This window comes from Oncorhynchus mykiss, chromosome 6 (genome assembly GCF_013265735.2).
Source record: "Oncorhynchus mykiss isolate Arlee chromosome 6, USDA_OmykA_1.1, whole genome shotgun sequence".
In the NCBI taxonomy this organism is placed as follows: domain Eukaryota; kingdom Metazoa; phylum Chordata; class Actinopteri; order Salmoniformes; family Salmonidae; genus Oncorhynchus; species Oncorhynchus mykiss.
The window spans coordinates 42,074,036-42,101,190 of NC_048570.1; the positions used below are offsets into that span (position 1 = coordinate 42,074,036).

At 40.6% G+C, this 27,155-nt stretch overlaps 1 protein-coding gene across 2 annotated transcripts in view; it reads right to left on the bottom strand.

The window, feature by feature from the left end:
- Nucleotides 1-27,155, bottom strand: part of ipo11 (importin 11) — a 234,206-nt gene that overhangs the window by 184,177 nt on the left and 22,874 nt on the right. For both annotated transcript variants that reach the window (XM_036980135.1, XM_021606535.2), the window contains exon 5: nt 19,177-19,380. In XM_036980135.1, the coding sequence (XP_036836030.1) occupies nt 19,177-19,380 (204 nt within the window). The remainder of the gene's footprint in view (nt 1-19,176; nt 19,381-27,155) is intronic.

Sequence of the window (27,155 nt, forward strand, 5' to 3'; positions counted from 1 at the left end):
ATGTATGGAGAAAAAAGAAGAGGTGTATAGAGACAGAAATAGAAGAGAATCGAGGATGGAGAGAGAGGATGACAGAGAGGCGAAGGACATAATGGGTCTCTGTCATCAATGAATTTGAATGAAGTTAGCCCGCCTGTCGAATAATACATGTATTTGATACAAAAGAGGCCTGTTCTCCACGGAAGGCAAGAAGCCTCATTATTCAAACACTGGCACAGATAAAAGCTTTTAATACTTTTTAAGGCCTCTTTCCCACCCCCACTCAATCTCATTCTGTCGTTCCCTCTTTCATTCTGCAAAAACACAGACAAACATCTCTTCAATCCACCTGCTGCTAACATACACTACCACTTTGGGGTCACTTAGAAATGTCCACGTTTTTGAAAGAAAAGCACCTTTTTTGTCCATTAAACTAACATCAAATTGATCAGAAATACAGTATAGACATTGTTAATGTTGTAAATGACTATTGTAGCTCGAAACGGCCAATTATTTATGGAATATCTACATAGGTGTACAGAGGCCCATTATCAGCAACAATCACTCCTGTGTTCCAATGGGACGATGTGTTATCTAATCCAAGTTTACCATTTTAAAAGGCTAATTGATCATTAGAAAACCCCTTTGCAATTATGTTAGCACAGCTGAAAACTGTTGTTCTGAATAAAGAAGCAATAAAACTGGCCGCCTTTAGACTAGTTGAGTATCTGAAGCATCAGCATTTGGTTCGATTACAGGCTCAAATTGGCCAGAAATACATAACTTTCTTCTGAAACTCATCAGTCTATTCTTGTTCTGAGAAATGAAGTCTTTTCCATGCGAAAAATTACCAAGAATATGAAGATCTCGTACACACTGCTGTGTACTACTCCCTTCACAGAACAGCGCAAACTGGCTCTAACCAGAGTAGAAAGAGAAGTGGGAGGCCCCGGTGTACTACTGAGCAAGAGGACAAGTACATTAGAGTGTCTAGTTTGAGAAACAGATGCCTCACAAGTCCTCAACTGGCAGCTTCATTACATAGTACCCACAAAACACCAGTCTCAACGACAACAGTGAAGAGGCGACTCCGGGATGCTGGCCTTCTATGCAGAGTTGCAAAGAAAAAGCCACATCTCAGATTGGCCAACAAAAATAAAAGATTAAGATGGGCAAAAGAACACAGACACTGGACAGAGGAACTCTGCCTAGAAGGCCAGCATCCCGGGGACGCCTCTACACTGTTGACATTGAGACTGAGTTTTTGCAAGTATGTAGATATTCTATTTTATTTTTAAAATCAGCCGTTTCCAGCTACAATAGTCATTTACAACATTAACAATGTCTATACCATATTTCTGATCAATTTGATGTGATTTTAACCTCTAGAGACACCCCATCCCGGGTCCGGGAGCGTAATCATCGACTGACACTAATTAGCATAACGCAACAGACAGAAATATTACTAGAAAATATTCCTATTCATGAAAATCACAAGTGAAATATATTGAGACACAGCTTAGCCTTTTGTTAATCACCCTGTCATCTCAGATTTTCAAAATATGCTTTACAGCCAAAGCAAGCCTTACACAAGCATTTGTGTAAGTTTATCGATAGCCTAGCATAGCATTATGTCCAGCTAGCAGCAGGTAACTTGGTCACGAAAATCAGAAAAGCAATCAAATTAAATCATTTACCTTTGATGAGCTTCGGATGTTTTCACTCACAAGACTCCCAGTTAGATAGCAAATGTTCCTTTTTTCCAAAAATATTATTTTTGTAGGCAAAATAATTTAGTAGTGTAGTTTAGTAGTTTGTTCTCCACGTTTGTGGCTGAGAAATCGACCGTAAATTGTGGTCACGAAAACGCAAAAAATATTCAAAATTAGCTCCATAATATCGACAGAAACATGGCAAACGTTGTTTTATAATCAATTCTAAAAGGTGTTTTTCAAATATCTATTTGATAATATATCCACCGGGACAATTGGTTTTTCAGTAGGACCGATTGGAAAAATGGCTACCTCTGTATTTTACGCGAGAATCACTGAGAGCCATCAGGTGACCACTTACACAATGTAGCCGCTTACGGGTATTCTTCAACATAAATGCGTAACACTACGTCACAATGCTGTCGACACCTTGGGGAATACGTAGAAAAAGTAATCTGGTTGATAGCCCTTTAAAAACAAGGACATTTCTAAGTGACCCCAAACTTTTGAACGGTAGTGTATGTATTCAATCACGCCCATCAGCCAAACAAACAAACAATCAATCAATCAGCCAAACAATCCATCAATCAATCAGCCAGCCAGCCAAACAATCAATCAATCGGCCAGCCAGCCAAACAACCAATCAATCAGCCAGCCAAACAACCAATCAATCAGCCAGCCAATCAATCAATCAGCCAAACAATCAATCAGCCAAACAATCAATCAGCCAAACAATCAATCAATCAGTCCATCAGCCAAACAAACAATCAGTCCATCAGCCAAACAAACAATCAATCCATCAGCCAAACAAACAATCAATGCATCAGCCAAACAATCAATCAATGCATCAGCCAAACAATCAATCAACCCATCAGCCAAACAATCAATCAATCCATCAGCCAAACAATCAATCAATCCATCAGCCAAACAATCAATCAGCCAGGCAAACAATCAGCCAGCCAGCCAGCCTGTGAGTAAAAGAGAAAGAATGAACAATGCTGGAATAAGCTAATTGTCATTGAGAATTTACAGCCAGCCAGCCAGCAGAGAATTTACGTTTCCGGTGCTTCAATTCCCTGTCACACCGTCAAAGAATTATCCACAAATGCTTATTTGAAAAAGCAAATTTGAGATTGTTGAATGCCGAAGTCATTTAGTTTTAAAATGAAGGTGCCACAAAAACACCCATCAGTCAGCACTTTATAGGCTTGATGGAAATGGTGCCAAGGATAAAGTAAAGAATAAATCCATTTCACTCTAAATAACCAAAACACTACATTTCCTGTATGCCATTTATTCCTTCATTCCGTTCAACCATCCTGACATACAGGCATTTTACAGGCACTGATATTCCCTCCCTATTCTAACATTCACTCCATTAAGATGATTCTTGTAGACAATCTAGGAGTGATTAGGGGTGTCGTGTGCCAGCAATGGCTCTGGGATTAGGACTATAACCCATCAGTCTGTTCTGACACCCGTTATAACACAAATGTTATTGAACTACTCTGGAGGAGCTGGATCTTAAGATGTAATGAATAGCGTTGAAAAATCCCGGTAACATTACCCAAAGCCTAATCCCTAAATTTGTTTTATTCACTGCTTTAGCACACTCTGCCGACCTGGATGTCCTAGCCGTGTCTGAATAGTGGTTTAGGAAGGCCACGAAAAATCCTGAAATTTCCATCCCCTAACTATAACATTTTCTGACAAGATAGAACTGCCAAAGGGTGCGGAGTTGCAATCTACTGCAGAGATAGCTTGCAGAGTTCTGTCATACTATCCAAGTCTGTACCCAAACAATTCGAGTTTACACTTTTAAAAATCCACCTTTCCAGAAACAAGTCTCTCACCGTTACCGCTTGTTATAGACCCCCAGCCGTGTCCACGACACCATGTGTGAATTGATTGCACCCCATCTATCGTCAGAGTTTGTACTGTTAGGTGACATGCTTAACACCCCGGCCATCCAACAAACTAAACTAGATGCCCTCAATCTCACACAAATTATCAAGGAGCCTACAAAGGTCAACCCTAAATCCGTAACCATCTCGAGCTGGCCCGGGTATCCTGGAAGGATATTGACCCCATCCCGTCAGTAGAGGATGCCTGGTTGCTCTTTAAAAGTGCTTTTACTCACAATCTTAAATAAGCATGCCCCATTCAAAAAAAGTACAACTAAGAACAGATATTGGTTCACCACAGACTTGGTTCACCCCAGACTTGACTGCCCTTGACCAGCACAAAAACATCCTGTGGCGTTCTGCATAAGCATTGAATAGCCACCGCGATATGCAACTTTTCAGGGAAGTCAGGAACCAATATACACAGGCAGTTAGGAAAGCAAAGGATAGCTTTTTCAAACAGAAATTTGATTAAAGTAACTCAAATTGAAAAATGTTTTGGGACACTAAAGTCCATGGAGAATAACAGCACCTCCTCCCAGCTGCCCACCGCACTGAGGCTAGGAAACACTGTCACCCCCAAAAATCTACGATAATCGATCATTTCAATGAGCATTTTTCCACGGCTGGCCATGCTTTCCACTTGGCTACCCCTACCCCGGCCAACAGCTCAGCAACTTGCCCAAGCCTCCCCATTCACCCAAATCCAGACAGTTGATGTAATGAAAGAGCTGCAAAATCTGGATCCCTACAAATCAGCAGGGCTAGACAATCTGGAACCTCCCTTTCTAAAATTATCTGCCGAAATTGTTGCAACCCCTATTACTAGCCTGTTCACCCGCTCTTTCGTATCATCTGAGAAACCCTAAGATTGGAAAGATGCTGCGGTCATCCCCCTCTTCAAACGGGGAGACACTCTAGACCCAAACTGTTACAGACCTATATCTATCCTTCCCTAAAGTCTTCAAAAGTCAAGTTAATTAACAAACAAATCATCAACCATTTCGAATCCCACCAAACCTTCTCCACTATGCAATCTGATTTCCAAGCTGGTTATGGGTGCACCCCAGTCACACTCAAGGTCCTAAAAGATACCATAACCGCCATGGATGAAAGACAGTACTGTGAAGCCGTCTTCATCGACCTGGCCAAGGCTTTTGACTCTGTCAATCACCGCATTCTTATTGGCAGACTCAACCACCTTGGTTTCTCAAATTGCTGCATCGCCTGGATCACCAACTACTTCTCAGACAGAGTTCAGTGTGTCAAATCGGAGGGCCTGTTTTCCGGACCTCTGGCAGTCTCTATGGGGGTGCCACAGGGGTCAATTCTCGGGCCGACTCTCTTCTCTGTATACATCAATGATGTCACTCTTGCTGCTGGTAATTTTCTGATCCACCTCTACGCAGAGGACACCATTCTGTATACATCTGGCCCTTCTTTAGACACTGTGCTAATAACCGCCAAACGAGCTACAATGCCATACAACACTCCTTCTGTGGCCTCCAACTCCTTTTAAATGCAAGTAAAACTAAATGCATGCTCTTCAACCGATTGCTGCCCGACTAGCATCACTACTCTGGACGGTTCTGACTTAGAATATGTGGACAACTACAAACACCTAGGTGTCTGGTTAGACTGTAAACTCTCCTTCCAGACTCACATTAAGCATCTCCAATCCAAAATTAAATCTAGAATTGGCTTCCTATTTTGCAACAAAGCCTCCTTCACTCATGTTGCCAAACATACCCTCATAAAACTGACTACCCTTCCGATCCTCGACTTCGGCAATGTCATTTACAAGATAGACTACATCCAGTTTGCTGAGTAGAGTGTTGGAGGCTATCACAGTGCCATCCGTTTTGTTACCTAAGCCCCATATACTACCCACCCCTGCGACCAGTATGCTCTCGTTGGCTGGCCCTCACCACATAAGCCCCGCCTTATCTCAGCTCACTGGTCACCATAGCAACACCCACCCGTAGCACGCGCTCCAGCAGGTATATTTCACTGGTCATCCCCAAAGCCAACACTTCCTTTGGCCGCCTTTCCTTCCAATTCTCTGCTGCCCATGACTGGAACGAATTGAAAAAATCACTGAAGTTGGAGACTTATATCTCCCTCTCTAACTTTAAGCATCAGCTGTCAGAGCAGCTTACCAATCACTGTACCTGTACACAGCCAATCTGTAAATAGCACACCCAACTAACTCATCCCCATATTGTTATTTATCCTCTTGCTCTTTCGCACCCCAGTATCTCTACTTGCACATCATCATCTGCACATCTATCACTCCAGTGTTAATGCTAAATCGTAATTATGTCACCTCTATGGCCTATTGATTGCCTCACCTCCCTACTCTTTTACATTTGCACACACGGTGCATAGATTTATATTTTGTGTTATTGGCTGTACGTTTGTTTATTCCATGTGTAACTCTGTGTTGTTGTTGTTTTTGTCACACTGCTTTGCTTTATCTTGGCCAGGTCACAGTTGTAAATGAGAAGTTGTCCTTAACTGGCCTACCTGGTTAAATAAAAGGTGCAATAACATTTGTTTTTAATTCCCAGGTGGAAGATTCCCAGAATCAAGACATAATAAAACAGCAAATACGGAATCCTTCATCCAGGATCTCTGAAAAACCTGGGAATTTGGGGAATATAACTTAAACATAGTTCTGAATAAGGGGATGATAGCCAGTCAAGAAACCCAGGGATGGACTATTAAGCCTGACATGGAAGGTTATGAGCACATGGAAAAGTGGCATAATGAAAGTATCTAATCCACTCATGAGGGACCTGGAGATAAGCTGTATAAATAATAAATCCAATCCGTTATTAATATTATGTGAAACCACAGGGGTCTTATATAAGACTGTGTGATATAAACCAATAAAGCAGCCTTCATTGGTTGAATTACATATTATAAAACAGTTTGTTCGGATCCTGGATGATGATTGGCTGATAGCAGGGAGTTATACACCTCAATCCCCAGGTAAAGCCTGTTCATTATCAATTCATATCCAGTGTCCCACAGCTTAGCCAGGCAATTCATATACTTAATCTTCCCAGGAAAAAAGCATGTAGACATTATTTCCCCATGCTATGTTGCAGCTATTTCAGCACCACGGAGGGAGTCTCTGCAACTGGGGCCTGCCAAAGATCATCTACAACATTGTCAAGATGGTCGAGTGGCAGCTCTACCAATGGAAATACAAGTCCTCAATGATTGGAGGCATGCGAGAACAGGTAGGGCCATTCTAGCAAATGAGAGGGCAGCTACGCATGTGCACCGCAGTCGTTTTTTATCAAAGTTCCCAGAATGCCACGTGCATACCCTTATATCAGTACGTTTGGAACAGCCTAAAGATTACAAAACTTCAATTCGATCAAATAAGCCTCATGTAATTCGACACTCTCACCATACACCATACAAAAAAAAAACGCTTTTCACATGGACAGATTTTGGGTGCCTCTTCCTCTCTGGCCGCGCCTAGCTCCACACCAGAGCTCTTAATGAGTGATATACTGTGGAAAGGACTGTGAGCAACAGAAATATTTGTCAGGAATAAAAAATCCCACTTAGGATTTCTATTGTTACCATTAACCTTTTGCCTTTTGGAACAGTTGAACTTTGTCTAAACCTTGCTGCCTGCCTATCCGACCTGTGCAACAATGTTGCATTTTATTTTTGCGATCTTGACCGTGCGATAGTGAAGAATGAATGTGACGAGACTGACAGCTTCTCTGAGCCAGGGAAATTCATTTATCAGGATCACTATATTGGATATGGCCCCCAAAAAAGGCAATAGAAAAGGGTAAAACCAATGAAAATGCATAGTTTACTGTCAGTCCAGCTCCTTGATGTGATTGTGTCAGTTGGCTAGCTAGCAAAGGAGAAGTAGCTAGCTTGCCTGGCAGCCTTTTTTTGCTTAGAATGTCCATGCCAATAGAATGGAAAACCAGCCAGTTTGGCTAGCAACTTCAGAATATCAGAACTAATATCAGAATATCTGAACTTTTGACTGGACTATATCCTATGGTGGAAGGATGAAAAAAATGTACTAAAATAATGATCGAAAACATGTCATTAACCTTTTTATTTATTTATATATATATATATATATATATATACACACACACACACATATATACACACACACACACACACACACACACACATAATATATATATATATATATATATATATATATATATATATATATATATACATATATATACACACACACACATACATACATACAACAGTTTTATCTGAGCAATAAGGCCTTAGACCCAGGAATTATCATGAATAACACCCTCTTAAGAGCTGTTTCCTCGGCCCTTCCCTTCGCTTCACTTCAGTAGAGTCCATTAAAGCCTATAAAAGGGCATACAACACTAGTCTGTTTGAGCCTTCTGAATGAGACCCTGGTAGACCTTCTGCTAGGGGCAGGACAATACCAGTATCGCAATGCTCATTCGTATCACGGCAAAGAAAAACACAAAGTGATTTAACTTCTTTAGGAAAGCGGCCATAATGTCGGAAACACTCATTATGGTGTCATCCAGAACAACATACTTATTTGTCAAGTTATAATAAATAATATTTTACATACAGCATGTTTTTAAAGGACCAAATAGGTTGGTCTGTATCGTGTTTACATTTTTGCCATGGAAGATTTTTTGCTATGTTGGTATCGTCCCGGACCTACTTTCTGCAGTGAGGAAACATTTCGCCAAGGAAATTTACAGTGGTACAAATACTATGCAGCAGGTAGCCTCGAGGTTAGAGCGTTGGGCCAGAATCTGGTTTGAATCCCGAAGTTGAATTAATGTCATTGTGAATCCCAATTGGTCCAGGACAATGGTGATCCTGGACGCGACCCCACTCCCTGCGGGTGTCTCAGGGGGAGTTGGGATATGCAAGACAAATATTTCCATTACACACTTGCACCGATGAACACTTGTATACGTGTGTAAAAGGACAAATATAAGCATCCCCCAAAGTATTATTATATACTTAACTCTGTGCAGCAGTTCCCCCCCCTGGCAGCGAGACCACTCCACCTCCAGGTGCTCCAGGATAATTGGATAATGTATAAATGACTAGAATGTCCTCTACGGTTCCAGAAGCTTCCAGTCCACCAGCCAACTTTTTTTGCATCGTTTTCAAAACATTAAAAGCCCAAACTCAGCTCGAGTTGGATAATTTTGATATGTATAGGCTATTATATGTCTAATTCATGTCATTACAATTAACATTTTAAATGCATGATATATTCATAAGCTTAATGGCTCCCATGGTGATAGTAATCCATTGGCCCATTTTCATTCCATTCAAGACATTAATTTATGAATCATCTGCAAAGCTTAATATAGCATTTCACCCAGGGTGATATTCTTTATTGGTAAAGAACTACTGGTTCTTTACCAAAACCCCAATTCAAAAGACATGCTAAATGGTAACTCTCAACCCCAATTTCAGCCTTTGCCCAAACCCTTCAAATAATAATACATTTTAAAAAATGCGTTCAGATGAGAAGTTGGGGTGGGGGGGAATTGCTCATAAATATTCATTTTGGGGGTGGGTAAACAGTTGAACCTGACGGCAACAATTTCTTACTAAAGCATACTTACCAGAAGTCCACTGTCACGCTCTGATGATAAAATGATGTGCATCGAGAGCATATACAGCTCGACAGTTAGCGCACAGCGGTAAGGCGGCGAGTTCTTTACATCTATTGCCACTTGTGGTGTAAGTCTGAATCCACCACGGGGCACCTCAATCTTTGAACTGTGGACTCACATTTAACGTGGTAACATGTTGGGAAGAAAAGTGCAATCATCACCTTGAAAATGAAGATAAGGGTCCTCAATTCCATCCAACCAGCATTTCAGTATTTACGCAGAAGCTCTTCTTCCAATTGTCAAATTAACTCACAGATTGGTCTTGGGTACTGTATAAAAACTACTACAAGGGCGACCCCTCTCACAGGAATGATTTCACTTTTCAGAATTATAAGTGTGTGGGCACGACATTATTATTGTAAGTAAATTATAAAAAGTCATTTAAAAAAAGATCTGCCCTGATCTGTGGGATTAGAACTCAACCATTAAAGTATGACCCAACTGTCTTAGCAGACTGCGACAACAAGTCATAGCAGGTAGAAAAAAATACTACGAGTTGACATGACACCATTGTCATCTATTTCTTGTCACGATGGATGTAGCTACAAATAAAACCTATTATCCTCATAACCTAAGTGTGTTTTTTTCTTCGTAAAAGCACATTAGAAGTGTATGAAACAGAAAGCAAAAACATTGAATTTGGTCATATGTGGGAATATGGCTTACTGCTTTTAGAATTTTGTGTAATGTCAGTAGTCTACTCAAGAAAGCATGCAAAATATGTTGGCACACTCCACTTAACAAGAACATTTCCAAATAAGGAGCACCTGTCACCTGCTTTTATAGTAAACCTTGAGGAAGTACCACTCAGCACATCTAGAAAAGAGTGTATTTCATACCGAACCCTTACCTTGATATGATGTAATAGAACCTTCTGAAGGTGCCTTGACATCACGATTTCAATGGGAGAGTTGAACCGCTAGGGGCAAAGAGCACTACACTACTTAAAATACCTAAATATATCCCTTTTGACAAACTATCAAAATGAAGACCAGAATTGACGTCTCACTACAACTAAGCCTAAAACATCTGATTGTCGAAGATTTTTTTTGTTCATGAAAGTTACTCTTTGTGATTCCTCTCTCATTCTCTCCTCACTTATGCTCTACTCCCTTTCTCCATCTCTCTCAGTAATATTTCCTCCCTGTATCTCATCCTCCCTCTCTCCCCATTCCTCAGACATTCTTTTCTACCAGCAGCCCACGAGGCAGTCATGTGCAGCTGGCAGAGTGCCAGTGTTTACAGGGAGCAGCCAGTGGCCAATTAAACCGAGAGCCAGTTAATGTCCCATCCATCCATGTGTGTCCAGGTTTTCATTAGTCAGTAATAGTCAGCTTTTGGCCGATAAAAAAATTGAAACGTCGATAAACAAAATAGGTGCCACCCAATTGTCCAGAAGAAGAAAAAATCCCATTGCAAAATAATGCTTTGATGGAAACACTTTTGACTGGTCATGCTTATCGATTTGTAGGTTAATTTGCATAATTTAGTGAATATTAAATTGGTGTGTGTACATCATATTCATTATGTGTTTTATTTATCACACTCGTACAACATAAAGAGCCTTTGAGCGGAAAATCTGTCAGTGTGAGAGCTGCTGCTACAGCATTTCAAACAGCAAATGAATGCATAGGCAACGGAAGGCAGGCAACGTGCAAGCAACTTGCAAGGCAGGCAACTTGCGATGAGCTGGAGGCAGCATGCATTTGGAAAACATATGCCTAGTTGTTTGAAACCTGAACATTTTACTACATCCTATGAGGCATGCTTTACCTTGCGTCAAACTAGCCAAGCCAAAATCAGACTGCGGAGGCAATTATTTTATATAAACTTCCTTTCATTGTCCAGTAGCCAAAGGCACAATCCTAGTCATATTACATTTCTATTTTAGTCATTTAGCAGACACTCTTATTCAGAACGACTTACAGTAGCAATTAGGGTTAGGTACCTTGCTCAATCTATGCTAGTTGTTGCATATCCAACCTAGAATACGTGAACATCTATAAGTACCTAGGTTTCTGGCTAGACTGTAAACTCTCCTTCCAGACTCATATCAAACATCTCCAATCTAAAATCAAATCTAGAGTCGGCTTTCTAGTTCGCAACAAAGCCTCCTTCACTCACGCCGCCAAACTTACCCTAGTAAAACTGACTATCCTACCGATCATCAACTTCGGCGATGTCATCTACAAAATAGCTTCCAATACTGGCACTGTGATAAACTGGATGCAGTTTATCACAGTGCCATCCGTTTTGTTACTAAAGCACCTTATACCACCCACCACTGCGACCTGTATGCTCTAGTCAGCTGGCCCTCGCTACATATTCGTCGCCAGACCCACTGGCTCCAGGTCATCTACAAGTCCATGCTAGGTAAAGCTCCGCCTTATCTCAGTTCACTGGTCACGATGGCAACACCCACCCGTAGCACGCGCTCCAGCAGGTGTATCTCACTAATTATCCCTAAAGCCAACACCTCATTTGGCCACCTTTCCTTCCAGTTCTCTGCTGCCTGTGACTGGAACGAATTGCAAAAATCGCTGAAGTTGGAGACTTACCTCCCTCACCAACTTTAAACATCTGCTATCTGAGCAGCTAACCGATCGCTGCAGCTGTACATAGTCCATCGATAAATAGCCCACCTATTTCACCTACCTCATCCCCATACTGTTTTTATTTATTTACTTTTCTGCTCATTTGCACACCAGTATCTCTACCTGCACATGACCATCTGATCATTTATCACTCCAGTGTTTATCTGCTAAATTGTAATTATTTGCCTACCTCCTCATGCCTTTTGCACATAATGTATATAGACTCTTTTTTTTCTGTGTTATTGACTTGTTTATTGTTTACTCCATGTCTAACTCTGTGTTGTTATCTGTTCACACTGCTATGCTTTATCTTGGCCAGGTCGCAGTTGTAAATGAGAACTTGTTCTCAACTAGCCTACCTGGTTAAATAAAGGTGAAATATTTTTTTCAATAAAATTAGATCTGTCCTCTTTATAAATGTCTAATGGATATTTTCATCTGTCACGTGAAACCGCTAGCATGAGCGGTGCGTGTTTTCCCACTAATTGCATTACGGAACGAACATTTGTGCATAGCCTACTGCCTTGTGTGCATTGCTATGCTTAAAATGTGAACAAGCTAAACGTTCTGATCTGTAGCGTCAGACTCATTGTATTTTACTTTTCTTTTATGTAGCCTAGGCACACTGGTTGTATGAATTTGGGATCCATCGCCCCACAACTGTCCCAGAGTGTATGGAATAGGACCATTCGTTCACGCCAAGCTGACCAAGTAGATTGACATACAGTGCCTTGCGAAAGTATTCGGCCCCCTTGAACTTTGAGACCTTTTGCCACATTTCAGGCTTCAAACATAAAGATATAAAACTGTATTTTTTTGTGAAGAATCAACAACAAGTGGGACACAATCATGAAGTGGAACGACATTTATTGGATATTTCAAACTTTTTTAACAAATCAAAAACTGAAAAATTGGGCATGCAAAATTATTCAGCCCCTTTACTTTCAGTGCAGCAAACTCTCTCCAGAAGTTCAGTGAGGATCTCTGAATGATCCAATGTTGACCTAAATGACTAATGATGATAAATACAATCCACCTGTGTGTAATCAAGTCTCCGTATAAATGCACCTGCACTGTGATAGTCTCAAAGGTCCGTTAAAAGTGCAGAGAGCATCATGAAGAACAAGGAACACACCAGGCAGGTCCGAGATACTGTTGTGAAGAAGTTTAAAGCCGGATTTGGATACAAAAAAAATTCCCAAGCTTTAAACATCCCAAGGAGCACTGTGCAAGAGATAATATTGAAATGGAAGGAGTATCAGACCACTGCAAATCTACCAAGACCTGGCCGTCCCTCTAAACTTTCAGCTCATACAAGGAGAAGACTGATCAGAGATGCAGCCAAGAGGCCCATGATCACTCTGGATGAACTGCAGAGATCTACAGCTGAGGTGGGAGACTCTGTTCATAGGACAACAATCAGTATATTGCACAAATCTGGCCTTTATGGAAGAGTGGCAAGAAGAAAGCCATTTCTTAAAGATATCCATAAAAAGTGTTGTTTAAAGTTTGCCACAAGCCACCTGGGAGACACACCAAACATGTGGAAGAAGGTGCTCTGGTCAGATGAAACCAAAATTGAACTTTTTGGCAACAAAGCAAAACGTTATGTTTGGCGTAAAAGCAACACAGCTGAACACACCATCCCCACTGTCAAACATGGTGGTGGCAGCATCATGGTTTGGGCCTGCTTTTCTTCAGCAGGGACAGGGAAGATGGTTAAAATTGATGGGAAGATGGATGGAGCCAAATACAGGACCATTCTGGAAGAAAACCTGATGGAGTCCTGAGCTGAGACTGGGACGGAGATTTGTCTTCCAACAAGACAATGATCCAAAACGTAAAGCAAAATCTACAATGGAATGGTTCAAAAATAAACATATCCAGGTGTTAGAATGGCCAAGTCAAAGTCCAGACCTGAATCCAATCGAGAATCTGTGGAAAGAACTGAAAACTGCTGTTCACAAATGCTCTCCATCCAACCTCACTGAGCTCGAGCTGTTTTGCAAGGAGGAATGGGAAAAAATGTCAGTCTCTCGATGTGCAAAACTGATAGAGACATACCCCAAGCGACTTACAGCTGTAATCGCAGCAAAAGATGGCGCTACAAAGTATTAACTTAAGGGGGCTGAATAATTTTGCACGCCCAATCTTTCAGTTTTTGATTTGTTAGAAAAGTTTGAAATATCCAATAAATGTCGTTCCACTTTTTGATTGTGTCCCACTTGTTGTTGATTCTTCACAAAAAAATACAGTTTTATATCTTTATGTTTGAAGCCTGAAATGTGGCAAAAGGTCGCAAAGTTCAAGGGGGCCGAATACTTTCGCAAGGCACTGTACTGTAGGCTAGTGATTTTGCGGTTCGTGAGCTGAGGAAAAGTAAAATGTGGACACTTATTCTAACATCTTCAAAGCGCACATCAGAATTCGGTAAGAAGGACCACACATCATTGCACCCTTGACTTGTATTAATACGAATTACCATAATCTAAATGGGATTTCTGTCATTCTGAGCACTGTGAGTGGACACCATATGGGTCCCATAAATTTCTCAAATGTCTGGTAAATTGAAACGATGCCAGTCAAATATCCAGCGACACATGTTCCCAACTGAAACCCTGGTGCGTGTTTATCAGTCCGTCCAACCTGTCTGGGAGAACTGACACACCTGCTTCTCAGAACTACTGAAAAGCAACAGAGATATGGCCTGCATGAACATTATTATTATGTATGCCATTAAGCAGACGCTTTTATCTGAATGGACCTATGCGCTAATAATTTTTTTCATGTGGTGGCGTGAATCGAACTCACTACCAACTGATCTAGAGGACCACACTATGTAGCGAGTGTATTATCCAGGCCTGCAGAGTTACTGTACTGTTACTTTTACTGTTCAGTCTAAAAATCAACCTTCTCAGATCAGTCAGCTCAGCCTCAGCCAACCTGAGGCCAACACGAGAGGACAGGTTAAGTAGGGAGGACTAACTAAAACACTCCTTAACATATTTGAATCATTCAGAGGTAAAAGGCCATCCTCGAAGCACAGAGCTAGGGCTAGGCGGTATACTGTATTTCACTCTATACCAGTATTGATGCTTGGATGGGTTTGGGTTAATGCCAAATACAGAATTTGAATAATTATTCTATTTCCATGATTTCAACAGGTCAGCCAAATGTTTTAATCCTAAATTGATCTAAATTGCAAGTCAAATAACAATTGCAATATTTGGTCAAAATAATGCCTCGAATTTTATGCTCATATCGTGCGGGAAATGCAGAAATGAATGAAAATGCTGAAAAATCATTTTTGGTGGAAGTTTGAATAGTATAAAACAATCCTAATGGAGAAAACCCCAATGTAATCACTTACTACTGAAAAAGCTAACAGAGAATTTGTATTACACTGAACAAACAAATGAATGCAACATGTAAAGTGTTACTACCATGTTTCATGAGCTGAAATAAAACATGTTCCAAATGCACAAAAAGCTTATTTCTCAAATTTTTCACAAATGTATTTACATCCCTGTTAGTGAGCATTTCTTTTGCCAAGATTTGCCAAGATTATCCATCCACCTGACAGGTGTGGCATATCAAGAAGCTGATTCAACAGCATGATCATTACACAGGTGCACCTTGTGCCGGGGCCAATAAAAGGCAACTCTAAAATGTGCGGTTTTGTCACAACACAATGCCACAATGTCTCAAGTTGAGGGAGCGCGCAATTGGCATGCTGACTGCAGAAATGTCTACCAGAGCTGTTACCAGAGAATGTAACGTTCATTTCTCTACCATAAGCCGCCTCAAACGTAATTTTATAAAATTTGGCAGTACGTCCAACCGGCCTCCCAACCTCAGACCACATGTACGGCGTCGTGTGGGCGAGCAGTTTGTGGATGTCAACGTTGTGAACAGAGTGCCCCATGGTGGCAGTGCGGTTACGGTACGGGCAGGCATAAGCTACGGACAACGAACTAAAATGCATTTTATCAATGGCAATGATGGCAATACCATGATGAGATCCTGAGGCCCACTGTGACACACATTTTGAATGTATCTGTGACCAACGGACACATCTGTATTCCCAGTGTTATGAAATCCATAAATTAGGGCATAATTTATTTATTTAAATCGACTAATTTACTCAGTAAAATCTTTGAAGTTGTTTCATGTTGCGTTTACATTTTTGTTATTATTTCACAACATAAAATAACAAATTTCCATTTTATTTTTATAAATATGATAATACTTTGGCCATATGGACCAGCCCTACAAAGGTGAAAATAATTCACAGGGGAAATTGAATATGGATACGATTCATTATCGATGAATGTGGAGCTCTGGTTGCCCAATGCCATGGACTAGTTTTTTGTCTGTTTCTTGGTGTATTCTATGAGCCACCGCGTTGACACTGGTTTGTGCGGAGGATAGCTGTGTTTGTTGATGGGCCATTTAGTACTGAAATCATCATCACTGCCTGCATCATTAAAAATCTCAGTTTAATGAGTCTCTGAAAGACTGCCCACACAGCCCACAGTCTGACCCCACGCTTTATGTATTTTGTATCATTTTATATGCTGAGGACTTATCGTCTTTAAAAAACATGGAGGGGAAATGGTGTTACTTCAGAGTCTGAGCATCTGTACACACACACACTGCAGAGAAGTCAGCACACAGCTAAACAGAGACCCCCAGAGGCCAAGGCTGGCACAGCACGTGTATCAAACCGAGGAAGAGAGCAGCAGGGACGAGCAGGTGGAGGAAGGAAATAAAATTGAGAACTACAGAGAATGAATGCACGAGAGAAATACAGTGCCCTTAGAAATATTCATACCCCTTGACTTAATCCACATTTTGTTGTGTTACAGCCTGAATTCAAAATGAATTAAATGTTTTTTTTTTCATGTATCACACTACACACAATACCCCACAATGACAAAGTGAAAACATGTTTTTAGAAACTTGAGCAAATTTCCTGAAAACGAAACAGAAATATCTAATTTACATAAGTATTCACACCCCGAAGTCAATACATGTTAGATTCACCGTTAGCAGCGATTAAAGCTGAGAGTCGTTCTGGGTAAGTCTCTAAGAGCTTTGCACACCTGGATGGTACAATATTTGCACACCTGGATGGTACAATATTTGCACGTTCTTTTAAAAAATTCTTCAAGTGCCGTCAAGTTCGTCGTTGATCATAACTGGACAGCCATTCCAATGTCGCGCAATAGATTTAAAAGCTGATTTAAGTCAAAACTGTAACTAGGCCACTCAGGAACATTCAATGTCATCTTAGTAAACAACTCCAGTGTATAGAGAGAGATACAGAAAAAGAGAGAGAGACTCACCTTTAAGGGAGTGTTTCACCTTTAAGCCATGTTCTCCCGAACCACAACAGGGTTGGTACATCCTGGTACACCGCAAGCCTGTATCTTTGTAGTGACTGGGTGTATTGATTAGAGGTCAACCGATTAATTAATGGCTGATTAATTAAGACAGATTTCAAGTTTTCATAACAATCGGAAATCAGTATTTTTGGGCGCCGATTTTAAAATATTTTTTTATACCTTTATTTAACTAAGCAGGTCAGTTAAGAACACATTCTTAGTTTCAATGACGGCCTAGGAACGGTGAGTTAACTGCCTCGTTCAGGGGCAGAACGACAGATTTCACCTTGTCAGCTCAGGGGATCCAATCTTGCAGCCTTACAGTTAACTAGTCCTACGCAATAACGACCTGCCTCTCTCTCGTTGCACTCCACAAGGAGACTACTGCCTGTTACGCGAATGCAGTAAGCCAAGGTAAGTTGTTAGCTAGCATTAAACTTATATTATAAAAAACAATCATAATCACTAGTTAACTACACATGGTTGATGATATTACTAGATATTATCTGGCGTGTCCTGCGTTGCATATAATCTGACTGAGCATACAAGTATCTAAGTATCTGACTGAGCGGTGGTAGGCAGAAGCAGGCGCGTAAACATTCATTCAAACAGCACTTTTGTGCGTTTTGCCAGCAGCTCTTCGCTGTGCGTCAAGCATTGCGCTGTTTATGACTTCAAGCCTATCAACTCCCGAGATGAAGCTGGTGTAACCGAAGTGGAATGGCTAGCTAGTTAGCGCGCGCTAATAGCGTTTCAAACGTCACTCGCTCTGAGCCTTCTAGTAGGTGTTCCCCTTGCCCTGCATGGGTAACGCTGCTTTGATGGTGGCTGTCGTTGTGTTGCTGGTTCGAGCCCAGGGAGGAGCGAGGAGAGGGACGGAAGCTATACTGTTACATTGGCAATACTAAAGTGCCTATAAGAACACCCAATATTCAAAGGTTAATGAAATACAAATGGTATAGAGGGAAATAGTCCTATAATTCCTATAATAACTACAACTACCAACCTCTTACCTGGGAATATTGAAGACTCATGTTAAAAGGAACCACCAGCTTTCATATGTTCTCATGTTCTGAGCAAGGAACTGAAACGTTAGCTTTCTTACATAGGACATATTGCACTTTTACTTTCTTCTCCAACACTTTGTTTTTGCATTATTTAAACCAAATTGAACGTTTCATTATTTACTGAGGCTAAATTGATTTTATTGATGTATTATATTAAGTTAAAATAAGTGTTCATTCAGTATTGTTTTAATTGTCATTATTACAAATAAATAAATAAAAATAAAAATACCGATTAATCGGTATCGATTGGTCCTCCAATAATCGGTATCGTTATCGGCATTGAAAAATCATAATCGGTCGACCTCTAGTATTGATACATCATCCAAAGTGTAATTAATAACTTCACCATGCGCAAAGGGATATTCAATGTCCGCTTTTTATTTTTATCCATCTAGGTGCCCTTCTTTGCGAAGCATTGGAAAACCTCCCTGGTCTTTGTGGTTGAATCTGTGTTTGAAATCCACTGCTCGACTGAGGTACCTTGCAGATAATTGTATGTGTGGGTTACATAGATGTAGTCATAAGGCTTGACATAACAAAGGGGTTGAATACTTATTGACTTGAGACATTTCAGATTTCCATTTTTTTGTATATTTGTAAATATTTCATTTTGACATTATTGTGGGTAGGCCAGTGACACAAAATCTCTATTTAATCCATTTTAAATTCAGGCTGTAACACAAAAATGTGGAAAAAGTTAAGGGGTGTGAATACTTTCTGAAGGCACTAAGTGTTTAGACTCACAAAGAGAGGAAAAAATTAAAAGGGAAAGTAAAGAAAAAGGGAAAGTGGAGAGAGAAAAAAAAGAGGGAGAGAACGAGATGTTGCGACAGGCGTCCTTACGTCTTGAAACAGTCGTTTGTCCTGGGCCAGGCGCTTGGAGGCCAGGGTCTTGGTGACGTGGTAGAAGGTGAGTAGAGCCCTGTGCTGCTGCAGCCCATCCTGACCCTTCACTGACTCAAGCAGGATGGGTATCAGCTCTGGCCACTGGCGGGGACAGTCCAGACGAGCCACCTTGGCTATCAGCACTGCTATCTGGGTGGCTATCTGGTCATACAGGAAACATATACAATAGGTTAGAATAATTAATAATTAATAAACATTATTAGAATAATATCAGGAATGTTTTCGGATATCCGGATAGTCAAAACACATGCATTAAAGAAAACATTTTTGTGCAACTTCAAATGGGTGCTTGCTCTCTGCTTGTTGTTTCAGCACAGACAAGTGGGGGAGGGGCACAAGAGGAGCAGGTGTGTCCGACATGGACGGAGAAAGAGAGAAAGTAGCCAAACTGACTCGCAAAAGTTAAGAGTTGTTGCTGCTATAGGTTATCTATAATCTCATCTGGTAGTGTCTGTCTTGACTGCATCAAATCGATATAAGCTAGCTAGCTACACTAGCCAACTAAATTAGTTAGTCAGCTAGCTAGTCAGCAAGGCTAATTGAGGCGATTTTGCTGTGCTCCACGCGTCCTTGTCTACAACAACTAACCAACCAATGCATATCTATATTCGCAGTCATGTGAAAGACATAGATTAGGGCCTATTGAAATTATTTAAATTGACTGCTTTCCTTATATGAACTGCAACTCCGTGAAATCTTTGAAATTGTTACATGTTATGTTTATATTTTTGATTAGTGTATAAAAATCACGATCTGCCTGGTAAACACTAGTTCCTAACTTTTAAAATAACTGGGCTCTCCCATGATTACTGTAGATATGGAACACCGGCAGCAGACACACTGGCGCGTGGCTACTAAGACACACCATGTTCGATCAGCAGAGCAAACCGTTTCCAGTTAGCAGCAGCTCAGTGCTAGTATGTTTGAATAGCCATTACGTTATCCGGTTTGCCAGCATGCTGATGAAGTTGTACTGCACCAAAGTTATGGGACTGTTGTCCAAAATACTGACAAATAATCACAAAAATCCTTAGCTAGATGGCTGGTGCACTCGAATGAGTGGATAAGCCACTGGGAGTAAACGGATATAGGACTGCACTTTGGTCAAAGAGTGATGACAGACACAGAAGCCCAGTCAAGGATTTTAATGATGCAACAGAGTATACATGTAGCTGCTTCAGAGTATACATGTAGCTGCTTCAACAAAGTACTGAGTAAAGGGTATGAATACTTATGTAAATGCAATTTTTTTTATTATAAAAAATTCCAAACATTTCTAAAAAGCAGTTTTTGCTTTGTCATTGTGGGAATTTGACATTTGAGAAACCTGAATAAACGTCTAATTCTGGCGTGAGACAGAGCTGGTAGGTTCTACATGCATTGTCTTAACTTCTTTGTGACGGGGCAGTATTTTCACGTCCGGATGAAATGCATGCCCAAATTCAACTGCCTGCTACTCATCCACAGAAGATAAGACATGCATATTATTAGTATATTTGGATAGAAAACTGAAGTTTCTAAAACTGTTTGAATCATGTATGTGAGTATAACAGAACTTATTTAGCAGGCGAAACCCAGAGGACAAACCATTCAGATTTATTTTATTTTTATTTTTTGGGGTTCACTCTCTTTTCAATGGTCTTTTCATTGGGAATCCAGATTTCTAAGGGACCTTCTTGCAGTTCCTATCGCTTCCACTGGATGTCAACAGTCTTTAGAAATTGTTTAAGGTTATTCCTTTGTGTAATGGACAAGTATGGCCATCTTGAACGAGGGTCACTTGAAGTGTACTGTTAGATAGAGGCGCGTGACCAGAAAGCATGCTTCAGTTTGTTTTCTTCCTGTATTGAACACAGATCACCCCGTCTTCAATTGTATCTATTTTTTAAGTTAAAAAATACCTAAAAGTTGTATTACAAAAGTAGTTTGAAATGTTTTGGCAACGTTTACAGGTAACTTTTGAGATATTTTGTAGTCACGTTGCTCAAGTTGGAACCGGTGTTTTTCTGGATCAAACGCGCCAAATAAATGGACATTTTGGATATATATCGACGGAATGAATCTAACAAAAAGGACCATTTGTGATGTTTATGGGACATATTGGAGTGCCAACAAAAGCAGCTCGTCAAAGGTAAGGCATGAATTATATTTTTTATTTCTGCGTTTTGTGTCGCGCCTGCAGAGTTGAAATATGCTTTCTCTCTTTTGTTTACGGAGGTGCTATCCTCAGATAATAGCATCGTTTGCTTTCGCCGAAAAAACTTTTTGAAACCTGACGTGTTGGCTGGATTCACAAGTGTAGCTTTAATTTGCTATCTTGCATGTGTAATTTAATGAACGTTTGATTTTTATAGTAATTGATTTGGCTTTTGGCCAGGTGGGACGCTATATCCCAGACGCTAGCGTCCCACATATCCCAGAGAGGTTAAACACTTCGAATTAATCATCACCTTAGAAAGCGCTGTCCATTTCATTGCGTTTGGCTTTCAAAGAACATTCACAATTACCATGTTTTCCACTCAGTTTCAAACAGTTGTTGAACTTTTTCTTCAAATTGATCATCACAGTGAGGTCAAAAAATGTAGCCTAACTGAGTTTTAAAAGCATGCTAATGTTTTGATATGTGTTTGATGTGATTTTCAATTGCATTTGCATCGATGTCAGAGTGGTTGGAGGGACAACTCCCCCACTGTTTCCAGGCAGCAAGCCGTTTCGGGCAGGCCAAACGACTACTACAGGACCATCCAGGTGTGAAGCATGGACTGCGATTCCCGGCCCGTCTATGGCTTTCTCATGATGTTAAAAACTACACATTTGATTCTCCGGATGAGGGTATGGCTCACATTCAACGTCACATCAAGAAGTCTTGAATTTGCCCATAGATCAGCAACTGTTGCTTGCAAACTGTGGATAGTAAGTAAGTAGCCCACCTGTGGTACAACTATGTTTAGTGAAAACGTACTATTCTTGTACAGTTGGGGAGTTGGCGAGCCCACTCAAGCTCATTTGATATCATCTAGTGTGCTTGCCTTACAAGCATTCAGTCAGCATTCAGTCTAATTTAGTTTTACTTAACTCCTTTGTTTCCAGGATGTCTCATTCACCTATTTGTTTGTTTACATAGTGCCTCAGAGACTCAAAGTATTTTTGGTTATTGGTTCACTGCATCCGTTTATACCGACCCAGTAAACAGAAAATGTTCTGAGGCTACACGTTTTTGGGGGTCTTCGCTTCAATTTTAAAGGTTTTGAATGTCATTTATGCCCAGCAAACTTTCAACATTGCACACACATTTTTGGGGTCTTGGCTGTAAGTTGTCTTATTGTCCAACCAGACAATTATTATTGTTTAATCGTCTTACTACGATTTGCCTACATCAAATTAGGTTTTTGGTTGAGAGCCTTGATACATTTGATTTATTTTCTCTCTCAATGCCTGTTATAAGACTGGGAATATAATTATATTATCTACAAGTGGTACTTTTGTAATTACGATTGTGCACTCTCTTTTTTTCTCTTTTTGCTGCTTGATCCACTAACACAAAACACGACTTTAAAGAGCGGGACTGTGGGTTTGGGTTTAACACCGCACTCTCACAGACATACTGTGCCAAGAACATGTTCTATTTAGGCTTGTACCTCATTTGGGGAGGAATTGTTTGGGATCGGGGAGATGGTTGTGGGGAGGAAGGAGGTTGAATTGTTCAGTTCTAATGTTATCATTGTCTTTTTAGTTGTTTTTTTTAGACAGGTTATTCTAGGGTTTTTGGGTATTCATTTGCTTTTCCACTCTATGCTCTAATCACAGGGTTGTAGAACAGGAGTGCTCAGGGTGGCCGAAATAATATGATCGGGTACATTTCGTGGAACATCAAAGAGGCTAACAACCCTGTGAAGCATAAGAGGGTGCGGACACACTTAAAGGGTTTGAACGCAAATGTTGCATTTCTACAAGAGACTCACTTGAGGACTGGTGAGCACTTTAGGATGCGTAGGGACTGGGTTGGACAAGTGTTCCACTCTAACTTTCATAGTAAATCAAGAGGTGCTGCCATTTTGGTGCTGCCATTATCGTCCTTAGGGACGATACGTCATAGTAACTGGTAAACTGTTTTCTACCCCTCTTGTTTTGGCTCGTCATTATGCTCCCAATAGGGAGTTTAATTTCTTCCTTTTTTCTGCTAAACCCAATTTTGATTCCCATTTGTTGATTTTAGGGGGGGGGGGGATGTCAACTGTACAATGTCCCCAGTTCTTGACAAGTCCTCACAAAGAACTACAGGCCTATCTAGATGTGCCCTACTTATTCAATAATTTCTTCAGAAATATGCTATGTTTGAGGCCTGGTGTTTCCTACACCCTACAGATAGACAATATTCCTTTTTTTCTCATGTTCATCAAACATACTCCCACACTGATTACTTATTTTTGGACAAAAAACGTCTGCCTTCGGAGGTGTACTTATGAGAGTATTTTTACTTCTGACCATTCACCATGAATGCTTGAACTAGATTTTCCCCAGCGACCTCCTGTTTTATCAATGGCGTTTTAACCCCTTTTTACTCTCAGCTAAGGAGTTTGTCAATTTCATTTCTGCTGAAATCACCTTATTCCTAGAAAGTAATTAAACGCCAGGTACAGTTGAAGTCAGAAGTTGACATACACTTATGTTGGAGTCATTAAAACTTGTTTTTCAACCACTTCATTAATTTCTTGTTAACAAACTATAGTTTTGGCAAAACTATAGTTTTGGCATGCTACTTTGTGCATGACAAGTCATTTTTCCAACAATTGTTGACAGACCAATTATTTCTCTGTGTCAGAAGTTTACATACACTAAGTTGACTGTGCCTTTAAACAGCTTGGAAAATTTCAGAAAATGTCATGGCTTTAGAAGCTTCTGATAGGCTAATTGACATCATTTGAGTCATTTGAGTCATTTGGAGGTTTACCTGTGGATATATTTCAAGGCCTACCTTCAAACTAAGTTCCTCTTTGCTTGACATCATGGGAAAATCAAAAGAAATCAGCAAAGACCTCTTACAATTTTTTTTAGACCTCCACAAGTCTGGTTCATTCTTGGAGGCAATTTCCAAATGCCTGAAGGTACCACGTTCATCTGTACAAACAATAGTACACAAGTATAAACACCATGGGACCGCGCAGCCATCATACCGCTCAGGAAGGAGACGTGTTCTGTCTCCTAGAGATGAACATACTTTGGTACGAAAAGTGCAAATCAATCCCTGAACAACAGCAAAGGACATTGTGAACATGCTGGAGGAAATAGGTACAAAAGTATCTATAGCCACAGTAAAACGAGACCTGAGCGAAGCCATAGCTACATTGGATGAGAAGTATGCTACAGAACCTTCCTCTGATCTACATTTTTATTTTATTTATTTTACCTTTATTTAACCAGGTAGGCAAGTTGAGAACAAGTTCTCATTTACAATTGCGACCTGGCCAAGATAAAGCAAAGCAGTTCGACAGATACAACAACACAGAGTTACACATGGAGTAAAACAAACATACAGTCAATAATAAAGTATAAACAAGTCTATATACAATGTGAGCAAATGACGTGAGAAGGGAGGTAAAGGCAAAAAAGGCCTTGGTGGCAAGGTAAATACAATATAGCAAGTAAAACACTGGAATGGTAGTTTTGCAATGGAAGAATGTGCAAAGTAGAAATAAAAATAATGGGGTGCAAAGGAGCAAAATAAATAAATTAATTAAATACAGTTGGGAAGGAGGTAGTTGATAGGGCTAAATTATAGGTGGGCTATGTACAGGTGCAGTAATCTGTGAGCTGCTCTGACAGTTGGTGCTTAAAGCTAGTGAGGAAGATAAGTGTTTCCAGTTTCAGAGATTTTTGTAGTTCGTTCCAGTCATTGGCAGCAGAGAACTGGAAAGAGAGGCGGCCAAAGAAAGAATTGGTTTTGGGGGTGACTAGAGCGATATACCTGCTGGAGCGTGTGCTACAGGTGGGAGATGCTATGGTGACCAGCGAGCTGAGATAAGGGGGGACTTTACCTAGCAGGGTCTTGTAGATGACATGGAGCCAGTGGGTTTGGCGACGAGTATGAAGCGAGGGCCAGCCAACGAGAGCGTACAGGTCGCAATGGTGGGTAGTATATGGGGCATAAAGAGCGCCAACTACTCCAATCTGAATTTGATGAGCTTTCTACCAGGCAAGCTGAACAATTACTCTTGCGAGAGCGTATGTATACAGTGTATGAACAAGGCCAGTAAACTTCTTGCACATCAAATCCGTAAATATGAGGCCTCACGTTTAATCCCACAAATAAGGACCCTGTCTGGTGCCACCACAGTTATACATAAAGAGATGAATGATCCATTCAAACAATTTTACTCTGCGCTATACACCTCTGAATCTCCTCAAAACCATTTGCTGATTGATTCATTCTTTAATGGTCTGAATATGCCTTCAATTGATACAGACTCCCACGACTGTTTCGAAGAATTTACACCTGAGGAGATTGCAACGTTTATTAACGTGCACTGTCCCTGTAAAAATTACATAAACAGCAGTGTCCGCAATGAAAAATGGTAAATCACCGGGTCTGTACGGATTTCCAGAATAATTTTACAGGACGTTTTCTGGTCTGCTTAGCCTATTCTTGTCTCGATTATTTGCAGAGTGCCTTAATACATCAAAGCTACCGCCTAGTCTCATCAGGCTTCAATTTCATTACTATTAAATTAAAAACAAAGACCCCCTGGAATGTGGATCCTATCGCCCAGTCTCGCTTTTAAATTGTGATTACAAAATCTTAGCCATGCTCTTAGCCATCCGTATGGAAGGCTTGCTGCACAAAGTAATACACTCTGACCAGACTGGCTTTGTGAGAAATAGGCATTTGAATTTACTGTAATTCCCAGCGTCGGGGGACCCGGAGGTGGTGGTCTCACTCGATGAGGAAAAAGCTTTTGACCGCGTTGAGTGGGACTACCTAACATCTGCCCTTTATAGATTTGACTTTGGCTCCAAATTCATTGCATGGATAAAGATTCTTTATTTTTCTCCTATGGCTTCGGGACGGGCTATCAACTTGTCCTCTGACTATTTTCCCTTGCACTGTGGATCCAGACAGGGTTGTCCACTCTCCCCCTTGTTGTTTGCTTTGGTAATCAAGCCCCTCACCGTCGCACTGCGCTCTAATGATGCCGTTCAAGGTATAATCAAGACGGGCTTAGAGCAGAAAGTCTCTATATGCTGCCAACCCTGATACCTCATTGCCACGTGTCTTGTCTGTTCTTAAAAAGTTTGGATCAATCTCAGGGTACAAGCTGACTCTAGGCAAGAGTGAGCTTTTTCCTGTAAATAAGGCTCTTTTACAAGCTTTCAGTTTAGGATTGTCTGGGATCAATTCACCTACTTGGGAGTTAAAGTAAAAAGGAAATGTTAAAATTTGTTTAAGGAAAACCTTGTTGCTCTAGCAGACAGTTTGAAACCATCTTTAACTTTTTGGAATTCGCTACCTCTTTCCCTTATTGGAATGATTAATGTCATTAAAATGAATGTGTTGCCCAAACTTTTATATTTATTTCAATGTTTGACCATTTTTATTCCAAAATCTTTTTTTAATTCACTGGATCAAACATTCATGTATTTTATTTGGGATGGCAAGGTACCACAGATTGGTAGAAAACATTTACAGAAACTAATGCATTGGGTGGTTTAGGTCGCCCAAATGTTCAGGCATACTATTGGGCTGCAAATTTCAGAGCCCTTTTGTGCTGAGGGTAGACTGATCCTACTGGCCCTAGACCACTCTGGGTCCAGATAGAGTTTGGAGCACTTTCTTGTGTGTTGTGCTCGTCTCTCCCAGTGTACCTTGGCAAAAGGTGTGTCAACCCAATAGTAAAGCAGTCTCTTAAAATTTGGAATCA